The sequence below is a fragment of the Bombina bombina genome, unplaced genomic scaffold, assembly GCF_027579735.1.
Source record: "Bombina bombina isolate aBomBom1 unplaced genomic scaffold, aBomBom1.pri scaffold_655, whole genome shotgun sequence".
Classification (NCBI taxonomy): domain Eukaryota; kingdom Metazoa; phylum Chordata; class Amphibia; order Anura; family Bombinatoridae; genus Bombina; species Bombina bombina.
Genome location: NW_026510873.1, coordinates 40,113 through 57,688, shown reverse-complemented (window position 1 = coordinate 57,688; position 17,576 = coordinate 40,113). Strand labels below are relative to the sequence as shown.

At 39.4% G+C, this 17,576-nt stretch overlaps 1 protein-coding gene across 4 annotated transcripts in view; it reads left to right on the top strand.

Moving 5' to 3' along the window:
- Positions 1-17,576, top strand: part of LOC128643506 (CLIP-associating protein 1-like) — a 235,599-nt gene that overhangs the window by 185,418 nt on the left and 32,605 nt on the right. For 2 of the 4 annotated variants that reach the window (XM_053696353.1, XM_053696352.1), the window contains exon 5: positions 14,468-14,563. The exons of the other annotated variants lie outside the window; for them this stretch is intronic. In XM_053696353.1, coding sequence (XP_053552328.1) covers positions 14,468-14,563 — 96 coding nt within the window. The remainder of the gene's footprint in view (positions 1-14,467; positions 14,564-17,576) is intronic. 4 annotated transcript variants of the gene reach the window in all.

Sequence of the window (17,576 nt, the reverse complement as noted above, 5' to 3'; positions counted from 1 at the left end):
AATGAAGGTAGTGGGGATAGTTCATCATCCTCTCCTTCTGTGTCAACGCCAGCTTTGCCCGCGCAAGCGATACCTAGTACATCTGACGCGCCTATGGCTGTTACTATGCAGCAATTAGCAGCAGTAATGGATAATTCTTTAGCAGCCTTTTTATCCAAACTGCCAGTTTTTCCTAGAAAGCGTGATTGCTCACTTTTAAATACAGAGGATGAGCAAGCAGACGCAGGGGATAATTCATCTGTGGTACCCTCACATCAATCTGAGTTGGCGGTGAGGGAGGGCCTGTCTGAGGGAGAAATTTCTGACACAGGAAAAGTTTCTCAGCAGGCAGAGACTGATACCATTGCATTTAAATTTAAACTAGAACACCTCCGCGCCCTACTTAAGGAGGTGCTAGCTACACTTGATGATTGTGATCCTTTGGTGATTCCAGAAAAATTGTGCAAAATGGACAAATTTTTAGAAGTCCCAGTGCACTCTGATGCGTTTCCGATACCCAAGAGTGTGGCGGATATAGTGACTAAGGAGTGGGAGAAGCCAGGTGTACCATTTGTTCCCCCTCCTATATTTAAGAAAATGTTCCCCATTGTTGACCCCAGAAGGGACGCATGGCAGACGGTCCCTAAGGTAGAAGGGGCAGTTTCAACATTAGCTAAGCGCACAACTATACCAATAGAAGACAGTTGCGCTTTCAAAGATCCTATGGATTAAAAACTTGAAGGGTTACTTAAGAAAATTTTTGTTCAGCAAGGTTTCCTTCTGCAACCAATTTCGTGCATTATTCCTGTCACCACGGCGGCATCTTTTTTGGTTCGATGAACTAGAAAATTCGCTCCAGAAGGAGACTCCTTATGATGAGGTCATGGACAGAATTCACGCACTGAAGTTGGCTAATTCCTTTATTTTAGATGCCGCTTTTCAATTAGCAAAATTAGCGGCAAAAAATTCAGGTTTTGCAATAGTGGCGTGCAGAGCGCTTTGGCTAAAATCTTGGTCGGCGGATGTGTCGTCCAAAACAAAATTGCTTAATATTCCTTTCAAGGGTAAGACCCTATTCGGGCCAGAATTGAAAGAGATTATTTCAGACATCACTGGGGGAAAGGGCCATGCCCTTCCACAGGATAGACCTTTCAAAGCAAAAAATAAGTCTAATTTTCGTTCCTTTCACAATTTTAGGAACGGACCGGCTCCTAGCTCTACAGCCTCTAGACAAGAGGGTAACGCATCCCAGCCCAAACCAGCATGGAAACCATTGCAAGGCTGGAACAAGGGAAAACAGGCCAAAAAGCCTGCTGCTGCTACCAAATCAGCATGAAAGGATAGCCCCCGATCCGGGACCGGATCTGGTAGGGGGCAGACTCTCTCTCTTTGCTCAGGCTTGGGCAAGAGATGTCCCAGACCCCTGGGCTTTAGAGAATGTCTCTCAGGGGTATCTCCTAGAATTCAAGGATCTTCTTTCAAAGGGAAGGTTTCACGTGTCTCGCTTGTCTTTAGACCAGACAAAGAGACGGGCATTCTTACATTGCGTAGAAGACCTTTTAAAGATGGGAGTGATACACCCAGTTCCAAAAGCAGAACAAGGACTGGGTTTTTACTCAAACCTGTTTGTAGTTCCCAAAAAGGAGGGAACGTTCAGGCCAATTCTGGATTTAAAAATCCTAAACAAATTCCTCAGAGTTCCATCATTCAAAATGGAAACTATTCGAACAATTTTACCAATGATCCAGAAGGGTCAATACATGACTACCGTGGACCTAAAGGATGCATACCTGCATATTCCGATCCACAAGGTTCACCATCAGTTCCTAAGGTTCGCCTTCCTGGACAAACATTATCAGTTTGTGGCTCTTCCCTTCGGATTGGCCACTGCTCCAAGAATTTTCACAAAGGTGTTAGGGTCCCTTCTTGCAGTGCTAAGGCCAAGGGGCATTGCGGTAGCACCTTACCTAGACGACATCTTGTCCTTCCACAAAGCAAAGGCTCATACGGATATTGTTCTAGCCTTTCTAAGGTCTCACGGGTGGAAGGTGAACGTAGAAAAAAGTTCTCTGTCCCCGGTCACAAGGGTTCCCTTCCTGGGAACAATAATAGACTCGGTAGAGATGAAAAATTTTCTGACGGAGGTCAGGAAGTCAAAACTTTCAAATACTTGTCGAGTTCTTCATGCCATTCCTCAGCCTTCTGTGGCTCAGTGCATAGAGGTAATCGGTCTAATGGTTGCGGCAATGGACGTAGTCCCTTTTGCCAGAATTCATCTCAGACCACTGCAACTGTGCATGCTCAAGCAGTGGAATGGGGATTATGCAGATTTGTCTCCCCAGATAAAAATGGACCAGAGAACCAGAGACTCGCTCCTCTGGTGGTTGTCTCAGGATCACCTGTCTCAGGGAATGAGTTTCCGCAGACCGGAGTGGATCATTGTCACGACCGACGCCAGTCTCTCAGGCTGGGGCGCGGTCTGGGACTCCCTGAAAACTCAGGGTCTTTGGTCTCGGGAAGAATCTCTTCTCCCGATAAACATTTTGGAACTAAGAGCGATATTCAATGCGCTCCTGGCATGGCCTCAACTAGCGGAGGCCAAATTCATAAGATTTCAGTCGGACAACATGACTGTAGCGTACATCAATCATCAGGGGGGAACAAAGAGTTCCCTGGCGATGAGGGAGGTATCCAGGATCATCAATTGGGCAGAGGATCACTCCTGCCACCTATCAGCAATTCACATCCCAGGTGTAGACAACTGGGAAGCGGATTATCTGAGTCGTCAGACTTTCCATCCGGGGGAGTGGGAACTTCATCCGGAGGTTTTTGCCCAGTTAACTCAACTATGGGGCATTCCAGATCTGGATCTGATGGCGTCTCGGCAGAACTCCAAGGTTCCACGCTATGGGTCCAGGTCCAGGGATCCCAAGGCGACATTGGTAGATGCCTTATTGGCGCCTTGGTCGTTCAATCTAGCTTATGTCTTTCCACCGTTTCCCCTCCTCCCCAGGCTAGTAGCCAGGATCAAACAGGAGAAGGCTTCGGTAATTCTAATAGCTCCTGCGTGGCCACGCAGGACTTGGTATGCAGACCTGGTGAATATGTCATCGGCTCCACCATGGAAGCTACCTTTGAGACAGGACCTTCTAGTACAAGGTCCATTCGAACATCCAAACCTAGTTTCTCTGCAACTGACTGCTTGGAGATTGAACGCTTGATTCTATCTCAGCGTGGGTTTTTGGAATCTGTTATAGATACTCTGGTTCAGGCCAGAAAACCTATAACCAGGAGAATTTACCATAAAATATGGCAGAAATATCTCTGTTGGTGCGAATCCAAGGGTTACTCATGGAGTAAAATTAGGATTCCAAGGATACTTTCCTTTCTCCAAGAGGGATTGGAGAAAGGTCTGTCAGCTAGTTCTCTAAAAGGACAGATATCTGCTCTGTCTGTCTTGTTGCACAAACGTCTGGCAGCCGTGCCAGATGTTCAGGCGTTCGTACAGGCGTTTGTCAGAATCAAGCCTGTCTACAGACCTGTGACTCCTCCATGGAGTCTAAACTTAGTTCTTTCAGTTCTTCAAGGGGTTCCGTTTGAACCTTTACATTCCATAGATATTAAGTTACTATCTTGGAAAGTTTTGTTTTTGGTTGCTATTTCTTCTGCTAGAAGAGTTTCTGAATTGTCGGCTTTGCAATGTAATTCACCCTATCTGGTGTTTCATACGGATAAGGTAGTTTTACGTACCAAGCCTGGTTTTCTTCCAAAAGTGGTTTCCAATAGGAATATTAACCAGGAAATAGTTGTTCCTTCTCTGTGTCCAAATCCAGTTTCTAAAAAGGAACGTTTGTTACACAATCTAGATGTGGTTCGTGCTTTAAAATTCTATCTAGAAGCAACAAAGGATTTCAGACAGACATCATCCTTGTTTGTCGTCTATTCTGGTAAGAGGAGAGGTCGGAAAGCTACTGCTACCCCTCTCTCCTTCTGGCTTAAAAGCATCATCCGATTGGCTTATGAGACTGCCGGACGGCAGCCTCCTGAACGAATTACAGCTCATTCTACTAGAGCTGTGGCTTCCATATGGGCTTTCAAGAACGAGGCTTCTGTTGAACAGATCTGTAAGGCAGCGACGTGGTCTTCTCTGCATACATTTGCCAAATTTTACAAATTCGATACTTATGCTTCTTCGGAGGCTATTTTTGGGAGAAAGGTTTTACAAGCAGTGGTGCCTTCCATTTAGGTTACCCGACTTGTTCCCTCCCTTCATCCGTGTCCTAAAGCTTTGGTATTGGTTCCCACAAGTAAGGATGAAGCCGTGGACCGGATACACCAATGTAGGAGAAAACAGAATTTATGTTTACCTGATAAATTTCTTTCTCCTACAGTGTATCCAGTCCACGGCCCGCCCTGGCATTTAGTCAGGTTTAAATTTTTATTTTTGTACACTACAGTCACCACTGCACCCTATGGTTCTCCTTTTTCTCCTAACCGTCGGTCGAATGACTGGGGGGCGGAGCCAGAGGGGGAGCTATATGGACAGCTCTGCTGTGTGCTCTCTTTGCCACTTCCTGTAGGGAATGAGAATATCCCACAAGTAAGGATGAAGCCGTGGACCGGATACACCGTAGGAGAAAGAAATTTATCAGGTAAACATAAATTCTGTTTTTCCACAGCTATACAGTGGCAGTCTTAAAGGCACCTGAAACCCAAATTTTTTTCTTCTTCTTTCATTGTTTATGTAGTGCATTCAATTTTAAACAACTTTCTAATTTACTTCTATTATCAAATTTTCTTAGTTCTCTTGGTATCTTGTTGGAAAGCAGGGAGGTAAGCTCAGCAGCATGGCATGTGCCTGGAGGACTATATGACAGCAGTTTTGCATGTAATCCATTTGCAAGAGCACTATTTCCTGCTAGGTAGTGCTCCAGAGACCTAGGTATCTCTTCAACAAAGAATACCATGGGAATGAAGTAAATTTGATAATAGAAGTAAATTGGAAACTTATTTTAAAACTCTTATGTCTGAATCACAAAATAATTTGTTTTGGTTTCATATCCCTTTAATTCTGTAAATACATTGACTTTCACTCTTGCTCCATATTTTGTTTAGCATATCCTATCAATTTTTCTGTGTTTTTCCCAGGACCTATATGATGGGCTTATTTTACTGACCACCCAGCTACAGTTTAATTTATGCCAATATTAAGCTAAAATTAGCTGTTATTACATTTTTTCAGTGTTTGTTACACAAATTATCATTAATTTTTTTTTTTTTTAATTGTTATAAATTTGTGTATTAGATAAAGTAACATTTTTAAATAACAGTAAATTATATTAATAATATTTGCAAAGTAGGTACTTCATAATGCCAACCCCAGCTGGCAAAATTTTCTGTGGAGAATACTGCCATGGTTGGAGACATCCCTGTTCTTTCTTGATAAAACTGACCGTGATTGACCCAAAAATGCATACCAAAATTAACATGTTTTTTTCCTATACTTTATACAAAGCAAAATGACTCCTAGGCAGCCAAGTAAAACATTTTTCTTTCTTTGTAACCCTTGTAGTTGCTATATAGTCCTGGTGTCACCATAAGTCAACCCATACACCTATGAAAGTCAATTCCAGGGATGCCTGACTTGGCATCACTCTCTCCTATATCAGTTTCTTTGGGTGGGAAGTGGCTTAGGTCATTGGTTGAAGTCTGGTGATATAGTCACGATAGAATCCACCAACCCTGTTGATCAGTCTATTTTGCTCTACTTGTCTGATAGGCTTCACTTTCCAGCCGTCCAGTGCTCATTCAGTTGCCCATGTCCCTATTTTAATATGTTCTTTGTTTGTATCCTTCATGTTACTCTGATTAGAGATGTTGCAAAAGGGCAGTAACGAGAATAGACCCTTTATTCAGAAAACAGGTATGAATATGTGTGTAATAGTTCCTCTGTTTAGAGGAATTTTTAGATGGTTACAATAAACTTTTTTTTTTTTTTTTTAATAGTGTGTGTTCTTTCTTTATTAACTCCACAATTTATATAATGTTTGCTCATTCAGTTGGACAGTGTCATAACAATATGTTTAGCAAGAACCTTTTTCCCCCAGTTACGGAAATTTTTGCCATAGCATAAAAGGGTTTTTCATCTGCTGCTAAGAGTGCCCTCAAGGCACCTCCAAAAGCTTGTCACCAACAAATTCTTTCATGTACGTGCGTTACTGTACCAGTGGTGTTATGCTCATTGGCTCGTCTGGGAGTTTGTCAATAACCTCACATCCTGTATTTCTTTTACAAAGATATGACGAGTCCACGGGTTTCATCCTTACTTGTGGGATATTATCCTCCTGCTAACAGGAAGTGGCAAAGAGCACCAGAGCAGAGCTGTATATATAGCTCCTCCCAACCCAGTCATTCTCTTTGCCTGTGTTAACATAGGAAGAGGTAAAGTGAAAGAGGTGATATTTTTTGTTTTAATCAAGCTTGTGTCCTAATTCTTCGTCTAAGAAGTGGTGTCTATTATATAACTTGGACGCGGTCCGTGCCTTGAAGTTTTTACTTACAGGCGACTAGGGATTTCCGTCAATAATCTTCATTATTCATTGTGTATTTAGGAAAGCGTAGGGATCAGAAAGCTACGGCTACCTTTCTTTCCTTTTGGCTGCGGAGTATTATCCGCCTGGTTAAGGAGACTGCTGGACAGCAGCCTCCTGAAAGAATTATGGCTCATTCTACTAGGACTGTGGCTTCCACATGGGCTTTTTTAAGAACGATGCTTCTGTTGAACAGATTTGCAAGGCTGCGACCTGGTCGTCGCTTCATACTTTTTCTAAAATTTTCAAATTTGATATTTTTGCTTCTTCTGAGGCTGTTTTATGGGGAAAGGTTCTTCAAGCAGTGGTGCCTTCCGTTTAGGTACCTGTCTTGTTTTTAGACAGGTATTTTTTGTTAAACTTTAGTCACCTCTGCACCTTTGGCCTTTCCTTTCTCTTCCTTAACTTCGGTCGAATGACTGGATTGGGAGGGAAGGGGAGGAGCTATATATACAGCTCTGCTCTGGTGCTCTTTGCCACTTCCTGTTAGGAGGATAATATCCCACAAATAAGGATGAAACCCGTGGACTTGTCATATCGTAAAAGAAATAAATTTATCAGGTAAGCATAAATTTCCTTTTTGACTAAGAGCGATCTAAAGTTTCAACTTACCATTTGGACTTTTCTGATCTTGCCTGGTGTTCTACCCTGTCAGTTGGGACTATCTTAATTTGGTTCTCAAAATAAATCTACACCCTTTGAGTCTATGAACTGTTCAAAGTTTTTTTTTCTTTTACCCAAGTTAACCTTATAGTGTACTGTTTCGGAGTTCCTTCCCAAAGTGGTTTCATCTACCTCCTTGTACTCCTTTTCTACACCCCTCATGTCCTCATCCTCAAAATGACTGAGAATGCCACTCTGTGGTGTTCATTGTGGTCGTAAAAAAATGGTCTCTCTTGTTTTATCATTTCAAGATGTAATACGCTACTGCAGCATCATTTGAGAGTTTAAAGGAGTACAAGAGAAATAGGATATGTATAAAATTTTTTATTCTTGCATCTAAATTCTTCATATACTTTTGGGATCACATTTGAAGACCTACTCTTTGACCCTTTTTTTTCTTTTTCTTTCTGCTATAGCTCATCCTAGACCCCTTCCTTCAACTTTTTCTTTTTTAAATGTTAAAGTGCCATAAAACATGTTGATATCTGTGCATATCATAAAAGGGCTAATTTGGTAAAAATAGCTTGCATAAAAAAATAGTTTAAAAATTGCTGGCAAGTATTTTAAAATCATTTTCAAAAATAAGCAAAATGACTTGCATAGCAATGCTGTTTGGAATAATCTGATCCACCCCCCCCCCCCCCCCTTATCAGTGTTTAGCATCAGAAACACATGCATTGTATTTCACAGAAGCTTTTTTGCTTTTAGGCATGCTCCAGCAGATAATCACTGTGTACTTCTGCATTCTACCAAATCAATGGTAGATATAGATACATCCATAGAAGGAAATGTGTGGGGGGGAATTAGAGCTGTACAATTCAGAAACTTAAAATAAAGGTTTAATGGCAAGGCACTGCAGTATAAATTTGCAGGTAAAGTAATTAAATTACATATATTTCTTTCATGTAATTAACAAGAGTCCATGAGCTAGTGACGTATGGGATATACATTCCTACCAGGAGGGGCAAAGTTTCCCAAACCTTAAAATGCCTATAAATACACCCCTCACCACACCCACAAATCAGTTTTTACAAACTTTGCCTCCAAGGGAGGTGGTGAAGTAAGTTTGTGCTAGATTCTACGTTGATATGCGCTCCGCAGCAAGTTGGAGCCCGGTTTTCCTCTCAGCGTGCAGTGAATGTCAGAGGGATGTGAGGAGAGTATTGCCTATTGAATGCAGTGATCTCCTTCTACGGGGTCTATTTCATAAGGTTCTCTGTTATCGGTCGTAGAGATTCATCTCTTACCTCCCTTTTCAGATCGACGATATACTCTTATATTTACCATTTCCTCTACTGATTCTCGTTTCAGTACTGGTTTGGCTTTCTACAAACATGTAGATGAGTGTCCTGGGGTAAGTAAGTCTTATTTTCTATGACACTCTAAGCTATGGTTGGGCACTTTATTTATAAAGTTCTAAATATATGTATTCAAACATTTATTTGCCTTGACTCAGAATGTTCAACTTTCCTTATTTCCAGACAGTCAGTTTCATATTTGGGATTATGCTTTAAATTATCATATTTTTTCTTACCTCAAAAATTTGACTTTTTTCTCTGTGGGCTGTTAGGCTCGCGGGGGCTGAAAATGCTTCATTTTATTGCGTCATTCTTGGCGCGGACTTTTTTGGCGCAAAAAAATTCTTTTCCGTTTCCGGCGTCATACGTGTCGCCGGAAGTTGCGTCATTTTTGACGTTATTTTGCGCCAAAAATTTCGGCGTTCCGGATGTGGCGTCATTTTTGGCGCCAAAAGCATTTAGGCGCCAAATAATGTGGGCGTCTTATTTGGCGCCAAAAAATATGGGCGTCGCTTTTGTCTCCACATTATTTCAGTCTCATTTTTCATTTGCTTCTGGTTGCTAGAAGCTTGATGTTTGGCATTTTTTTCCCATTCCTGAAACTGTCTTATAAGGAATTTGATCTATTTTGCTTTATATGTTGTTTTTTCTCTTACATATTGCAAGATGTCTCACGTTGCATCTGAGCCAGAAGATACTACAGGAAAACCTCTGCCTGCTGGATCTACCAAAGCTAAGTGTATCTGCTGTAAATTTTTGGTAGCTATTCCTCCAGCTGTTGTTTGTAATAATTGTCATGACAAACTTGTTAAAGCAGATAATATTTCCTTTAGTGATGTACCATTGCCTGTTGCAGTTCCCTCAACATCTAAGGTGCAGAATGTTCCTGATAACATAAGAGATTTTGTTTCTGAATCCATAAAGAAGGCTTTGTCTGTTATTTCTCCTTCTAGTAAACGTAAAAAGTCTTTTAAATCTTCTCTCTCTACAGATGAATTTTTAAATGAACACCATCATTCTGATTCTTTGGACTCTTCTGGTTCAGAGGATTCTGTCTCAGAGATTGATGCTGATAAATCTTCATATTTATTTAAGATGGAATTTATTCGCTCTTTACTTAAAGAAGTACTAATTGCGTTAGAAATAGAGGATTCTGGTCCTCTTGATACTAATTCTATACGTTTGGATAAGGTTTTTAAAGCTCCTGCGGTTATTCCAGAAGTCTTTCCTGTTCCTAATGCTATTTCTGCAGTAATTGCTAAGGAATGGGATAAATTGGGTAATTCATTTACTCCTTCTAAACGTTTTAAGCAATTATATCCTGTTCCGACTGACAGGTTAGAATTTTGGGACAAAATCCCTAAAGTTGATGGGGCTATTTCTACCCTTGCTAAACGTACTACTATTCCTACGTCAGATGGTACCTCGTTTAAGGATCCTTTAGATAGAAAAATTGAATCTTTTCTAAGAAAAGCTTATCTATGTTCAGGTAATCTTCTTAGACCTGCTATATCATTGGCTGATGTTGCTGCAGCTTCAACTTTTTGGTTGGAAACTCTAGCGCAACAAGTAACAAATCGTGATTCTCATGATATTATTATTCTTCTCCAGCATGCTAATAATTTCATCTGTGATGCCATTTTTGATATTATTAGAGTTGATGTTAGATTTATGTCTCTGGCTATCTTAGCCAGAAGAGCTTTATGGCTTAAGACTTGGAATGCTGATATGGCTTCTAAATCAACTCTACTTTCCATTTCTTTCCAGGGAAACAAATTATTTGGTTCTCAGTTGGATTCTATTATTTCAACTGTTACTGGTGGGAAAGGAACTTTTTTACCACAGGATAAAAAGTCTAAAGGTAAAAACAGGGCTAACAATCGTTTTCGTTCCTTTCGTTTCAACAAAGAACAAAAGCCTGATCCTTCGTCCTCAGGAGCAGTTTCAGTTTGGAAACCATCTCCAGTCTGGAATAAATCCAAGCCTGCTAGAAAGGCAAAGCCTGCTTCTAAGTTCACATGAAGGTACGGCCCTCATTCCAGTTCAGCTGGTAGGGGGCAGGTTACGTTTTTTCAAAGAAATTTGGATCAGTTCTGTTCACAATCTTTGGATTCAGAACATTGTTTCAGAAGGGTACAGAATTGGTTTCAAGATGAGACCTCCTGCAAAGAGATTTTTTCTTTCCCATGTCCCAGTAAATCCAGTGAAAGCTCAAGCATTTCTGAATTGTGTTTCAGATCTAGAGTTGGCTGGAGTAATTATGCCAGTTCCAGTTCCGGAACAGGGGATGGGGTTTTATTCAAATCTCTTCATTGTACCAAAGAAGGAGAATTCCTTCAGACCAGTTCTGGATCTAAAATTATTGAATCGTTATGTAAGGATACCAACGTTCAAGATGGTAACTGTAAGGACTATATTGCCTTTTGTTCAGCAAGGGAATTATATGTCCACAATAGATTTACAGGATGCATATCTGCATATTCCGATTCATCCAGATCATTATCAGTTCCTGAGATTCTCTTTTCTAGACAAGCATTACCAATTTGTGGCTCTACCGTTTGGCCTTGCTACAGCTCCAAGAATTTTCACAAAGATTCTCGGTGCCCTTCTGTCTGTAATCAGAGAACAGGGTATTGTGGTATTTCCTTATTTGGACGATATCTTGGTACTTGCTCCGTCTTTACATTTAGCAGAGTCTCATACGAATCGACTTGTGTTGTTTCTTCAAGATCATGGTTGGAGGATCAATTTACCAAAAAGTTCTTTGATTCCTCAAACAAGGGTAACTTTTCTGGGTTTCCAGATAGATTCAGTGTCCATGACTTTGTCTTTAACAGACAAGAGACGTCTAAAATTGATTACAGCCTGTCGAAACCTTCAGTCTCAATCATTCCCTTCGGTAGCCTTATGCATGGAAATTCTAGGTCTTATGACTGCTGCATCGGACGCGATCCCCTTTGCTCGTTTTCACATGCGACCTCTTCAGCTCTGTATGCTGAACCAATGGTGCAGGGATTACACGAAGATATATCAATTAATATCTTTAAAACCGATTGTTCGGCACTCTCTAACGTGGTGGACAGATCACCATCGTTTAATTCAGGGGGCTTCTTTTGTTTTTCCGACCTGGACTGTAATTTCAACAGATGCAAGTCTCACAGGTTGGGGAGCTGTGTGGGGATCTCTGACAGCACAAGGAGTTTGGGAATCTCAGGAGGTGAGATTACCGATCAATATCTTGGAACTCCGTGCAATTTTCAGAGCTCTTCAGTTTTGGCCTCTTCTGAAGAGAGAATCGTTCATTTGTTTTCAGACAGACAATGTCACAACTGTGGCATACATCAATCATCAAGGAGGGACTCACAGTCCTCTGGCTATGAAAGAAGTATCTCGAATTCTGGTTTGGGCGGAATCCAGCTCCTGTCTAATCTCTGCGGTTCATATCCCAGGTGTAGACAATTGGGAAGCAGATTATCTCAGTCGCCAAACGTTGCATCCGGGCGAATGGTCTCTTCACCCAGAGGTATTTCTTCAGATTGTTCAAATGTGGGGGCTCCCAGAGATAGATCTGATGGCCTCTCATCTAAACAAGAAACTTCCCAGGTATCTGTCCAGATCCCGGGATCCTCAGGCGGAGGCAGTGGATGCATTATCACTTCCTTGGAAGTATCATCCTGCCTATATCTTTCCGCCTCTAGTTCTTCTTCCAAGAGTAATCTCCAAGATTCTAAGGGAATGCTCGTTTGTTCTGCTAATAGCTCCGGCATGGCCTCACAGGTTTTGGTATGCGGATCTTGTCCGGATGGCATCTTGCCAATCATGGACTCTTCCGTTAAGACCAGACCTTCTGTCACAAGGTCCTTTTTTCCATCCGGATCTGAAATCCTTAAATTTAAAGGTATGGAGATTGAACGCTTGATTCTTGGTCATAGAGGTTTCTCTGACTCCGTGATTAATACTATGTTACAGGCTCGTAAATCTGTATCTCGAGAGATATATTATAGAGTCTGGAAGACTTATATTTCTTGGTGTCTTTCTCATCATTTTTCTTGGCATTCTTTTAGAATACCGAGAATTTTACAGTTTCTTCAGGATGGTTTAGATAAGGGTTTGTCCGCGAGTTCTTTGAAAGGACAAATCTCCGCTCTTTCTGTTCTTTTTCACAGAAAGATTGCTATTCTTCCTGATATTCATTGTTTTGTACAAGCTTTGGTTCGTATAAAACCTGTCATTAAGTCAATTTCTCCTCCATGGAGTTTGAATTTGGTTCTGGGTGCTCTTCAAGCTCCTCCGTTTGAACCTATGCATTCTTTGGACATTAAATTACTTTCTTGGAAAGTTTTGTTCCTTTTGGCCATCTCTTCTGCTAGAAGAGTTTCTGAATTATCTGCTCTTTCGTGTGAGTCTCCTTTTCTGATTTTTCATCAGGATAAGGCGGTGTTGCGAACTTCTTTTCAATTTTTACCTAAGGTTGTGAATTCCAACAACATTAGTAGAGAAATTGTGGTTCCTTCATTATGTCCTAATCCTAAGAATTCTAAGGAGAAATCATTGCATTCTTTGGATGTTGTTAGAGCTTTGAAATATTATGTTGAAGCTACGAAATCTTTCCGTAAGACTTCTAGTCTATTTGTTATCTTTTCCGGTTCTAGGAAAGGCCAGAAAGCTTCTGCCATTTCTTTGGCATCTTGGTTGAAATCTTTAATTCATCTTGCCTATGTTGTCGGGTAAAATTCCGCCTCAAAGAATTACAGCTCATTCTACTAGGTCAGTTTCTACTTCCTGGGCGTTTAGGAATGAAGCTTCGGTTGACCAGATCTGCAAAGCAGCAACTTGGTCCTCTTTGCATACTTTTACTAAATTCTACCATTTTGATGTATTTTCTTCTTCTGAAGCAGTTTTTGGTAGAAAAGTTCTTCAGGCAGCGGTTTCAGTTTGAATCTTCTGCTTATGTTTTTTGTTAAACTTTATTTTGGGTGTGGATTATTTTCAGCAGGAATTGGCTGTCTTTATTTTATCCCTCCCTCTCTAGTGACTCTTGTGTGGAAAGATCCACATCTTGGGTAGTCATTATCCCATACGTCACTAGCTCATGGACTCTTGTTAATTACATGAAAGAAAACATAATTTATGTAAGAACTTACCTGATAAATTCATTTCTTTCATATTAACAAGAGTCCATGAGGCCCACCCTTTTTTGTGGTGGTTATGATTTTTTTGTATAAAGCACAATTATTCCAATTCCTTATTTTATATGCTTCGCACTTTTTTTCTTGTCACCCCACTTCTTGGCTATTCGTTAAACTGATTTGTGGGTGTGGTGAGGGGTGTATTTATAGGCATTTTAAGGTTTGGGAAACTTTGCCCCTCCTGGTAGGAATGTATATCCCATACGTCACTAGCTCATGGACTCTTGTTAATATGAAAGAAATGAATTTATCAGGTAAGTTCTTACATAAATTATGTTTTTGTCTCTATCCCAATCCCTTTAAACATTGGAGAGTGACGTGGGTGTGTGGGGAGGGAGTTTCTGGGTGAATATATTTTGGGCGTTGGGATTTTATATTAACCTATAAGGAAGGAATAATTTCCTACGTCATGTGCTGTGGAAAGTTGGTGATTAGTTTTATACAAAATAGTAAAGCTTTTTTGTATCCCTTAAATATTACTGAGCGCATGATATAATATGCTACTGAACAGTTAATCAAGAAATATTATGTATGATGTTTTAATCCCTTTTTTTTAAGCAATGATCTGTATCTTTGTGGTTGTAGTCGTCATTGTAAGGCAAGTGATTCTCCTGATTTTCATCTCCGTACTGGATAACAGTGAAAAATTATAACAATCTGGTGTAGAATGAAATTGTTTAGATTTCCTTGTATTATTATGATTGGTCTTTTCTGAATCATATCAACGTTGCTGTCTTGTTAAACTCAGACCCTGCATAATTGGGTATGCGATGATTTACAAGTTAGACCCAGCACAGCATCCTCAGGGCCTGGAGAGGTGAACCTGGAAGAGAAATGTAAACAGGTAGACATGTCACGTGTTCACTAACCACCAAAGATCACTGGCTGGCTGTGTTTTTAAGGATTGCCTGTAATGTTCTGTGTCTGACGGATACCAAAAGTCTCCAGGATGATATTGCATTTCATTTTCTCTCTCTCTCCAATTCATATATAGCCTCTGATAGATCCCTTATCCCTAAATTATTTCCAAAATATCACTTACACATTGGAGACTTTTGGTTGCCTCAATATATTCACATTTGATTTATTTAAAGAATGATTTGCGTGTGCTGTGACTTTTATTTACAGTGTAACAGGCTCACAATAAATAGATTTGAAGCAATTTAGATCATAGCTGTTGAAATCAAAGGCATTAAAAGGCCCTGAAACCCAAAATATTTCATTCAGATAGGGCAGTGTTTCTCAGCTCCAGTCCTCAAGTACCCCTAATAGGCCAGGTTTTCATGATCTTAACTACTGCATAGCACAGGTGAAATAAGTTACCATGGTTACTAATCTGCTCTCAACCATGAGCTGATTATTTCACCTGTGCACTAGTTCAGATAGCATGAAAATATGGCCTGTTATCGGTACTTGAGGGCTGGGTTTTAGAAACACTGAGAAAGGGAATACTATTTTAAACATTCCAATTTACTTTACTGTCCCTTTAAGGGTCACTCATTTTTTATAACTGAAAAATAGTGAGTGTACAGTCACATATTAAACTCATTCCTGGCTTTCAATTTTTTTTTAATAATCACGCAATGTTACTTTAAAGGGACACTAAACCCAAAATTTTCTTTCTTGATTCAGATAGAGCATGTAATTTTAAGCAACTTTCTAATTTACTCCTATTATCAATTTTCCTATATTTATTTGAAAAGCAGGAATACAAAGTTTGTGAGCCGGCCAATTTTTGGTTTAGCACCTGGGTTGCGCTTGCATTTAGCCACCAATAAGCAAGCGCTATCCAGGGTGCTGAACCTAAAATGGGCCGGCTCCTAAACTTTACATTCCTGCTTTTCAAATAAAGATAGCAAGAGAACGAAGAAAAATTGATAATAGGAGTAAATTAGAAAGTTGCTTAAAATTGCATGCTCTATCTGAATCATGAAAGAAAATATTTGGGTTTAGTATTCCTTTAAGCTACTATTTACATTTTTATCAGATAAATGGAATACCTTTTAAAATTTCCCAATAAAATTATTTATTTTTAGTGACATTTCTTAGTAACAATTTTAGACACTTAAATGGTTAGATTGTGATGATGCATCTTGTAGTTTCTGAAAGTGTTTGTATAAAGTAAGTCATAATACATTAATCATCATTGGAATTGTAGTGTCTGCAGTGAGCTCATTATCCACTTTCTGCGGGTGTAGTCACTTAATCTGTTCGCCATCCACAATGACTGCTCTGTTATGCAGAGGCATTATGTTAAGTCTGTCTCACTAATTGTTAAATGTATACTTTATAGCAAGAGAACGCATTTTGTGTATTGGTATCCATGTTTGAGTTGTGCATAGATTGCATGCTTGTGTTTCATAGCGGATGCTAAAATAATTTAACAATGGTTTTTTTATGTTGCATGGTCCATCTTTGTTTTCTGCATTGATTTTAAAAAGTTATTTAGATTAATAATTCTTAAAAGGTTGTGGTCGATAAGTTAATGCTATGTTAAAGGTCTCTGTTAACGACTCTTTTAAAGTATGCTGTCTTTACTTCCATATCCTCAAAGCCCAGAAACTTTATTTTTCATTTATAGCATTATCAGTGGAACGATTGCAGCTACGTGAATATAAACTGGAAATCCCATCAACATTTAGTTCTGAAATGTATTTTAAAGTTTTGAGAAATCTTATATTCATGAATCCAACTTTCAGGTTAATTAATGCTGCTCATCATAGTGGTGGTAAACCTATTTAATTTTAAATTGAAATCCTTGATTTTAAATATGTATCTTTTTTTACGAAGATCGTCCCTGAAAGGGTTAATTTTTCGGATACTCCCGCCTACCTACTCCAAATATAGCTCTTTTTTTTCAGTCAGTGATGTATTCACCCATCATCTAATCATTGTGTGTGCCAAACGGCAAGAATCAAGCCCTGCCTCTTCTATCTATATTTTATTGCACACATGCGTACTTTACCTTCAATGGTAAACAGCGATTCTAAACAATAGCTCAGAATAGATGTTAACAAGTTACAGATGGAGGCATTGGCTGCATCGTCTGATCTAAGATATTGCTCATTTTTATATCTCACTCATATATAAAGTAGGCAAGGAGAAATTCTAGTAAAATATATCATAAGTGAATTACAATTTTTATAGTAATTTTATACACGATCAGGGATATACTATTGCATTACATAGTAGGTATTACAGCATTGTGCGAGATGTAAAAATATTTATATTGATGATAATATACATTTATTAAAATATATTAAGCAAAGGATGTACTTTAAACTTTAGAATTTCGGATCATAAATTATTTTTATACACCAAACTCTTATAATTTGCAAGTTACAAACAGGAATAACGTTCTCCTTAAAGGGACAGTCTACACCAGAATTTTTATTGTTTTAAAATATAGATAATCTCTTTATTACCCATTCTCTAGTTTTGCATAACCAACACAGTTATATTAATACACTTTTTACCTCTGTGATTAAATAATTTTAAGCCTCTGCAAACTGCCCCCTTATTTCAGTTCTTTTGACAGACTTGCATTTTAGCCAATCAGTGCTGGCTCCTAGGTAACTCCACGTGCATGAGCACAGTGCTATCTATTTGACACACATGAACGAACACCCTGGTGAAAAACTGTCAAAATGCTTTCAAAATAGAGGCGGCCTTGAAGGTCTAAGAAATTAGCATATGAACCTCCTAGGTTTAGCTTTCAACTAAGAATACTAAGAGAACAAAGCATAATTTGGTGATAAAAGTAAATTGGAAAAGTGTTTAAAATGACATGCCCTATCTGAATCATGAAAGTTTATTTTGGACTAGACTGTCCCTTTAATATACAAGCCGTTAGCTCT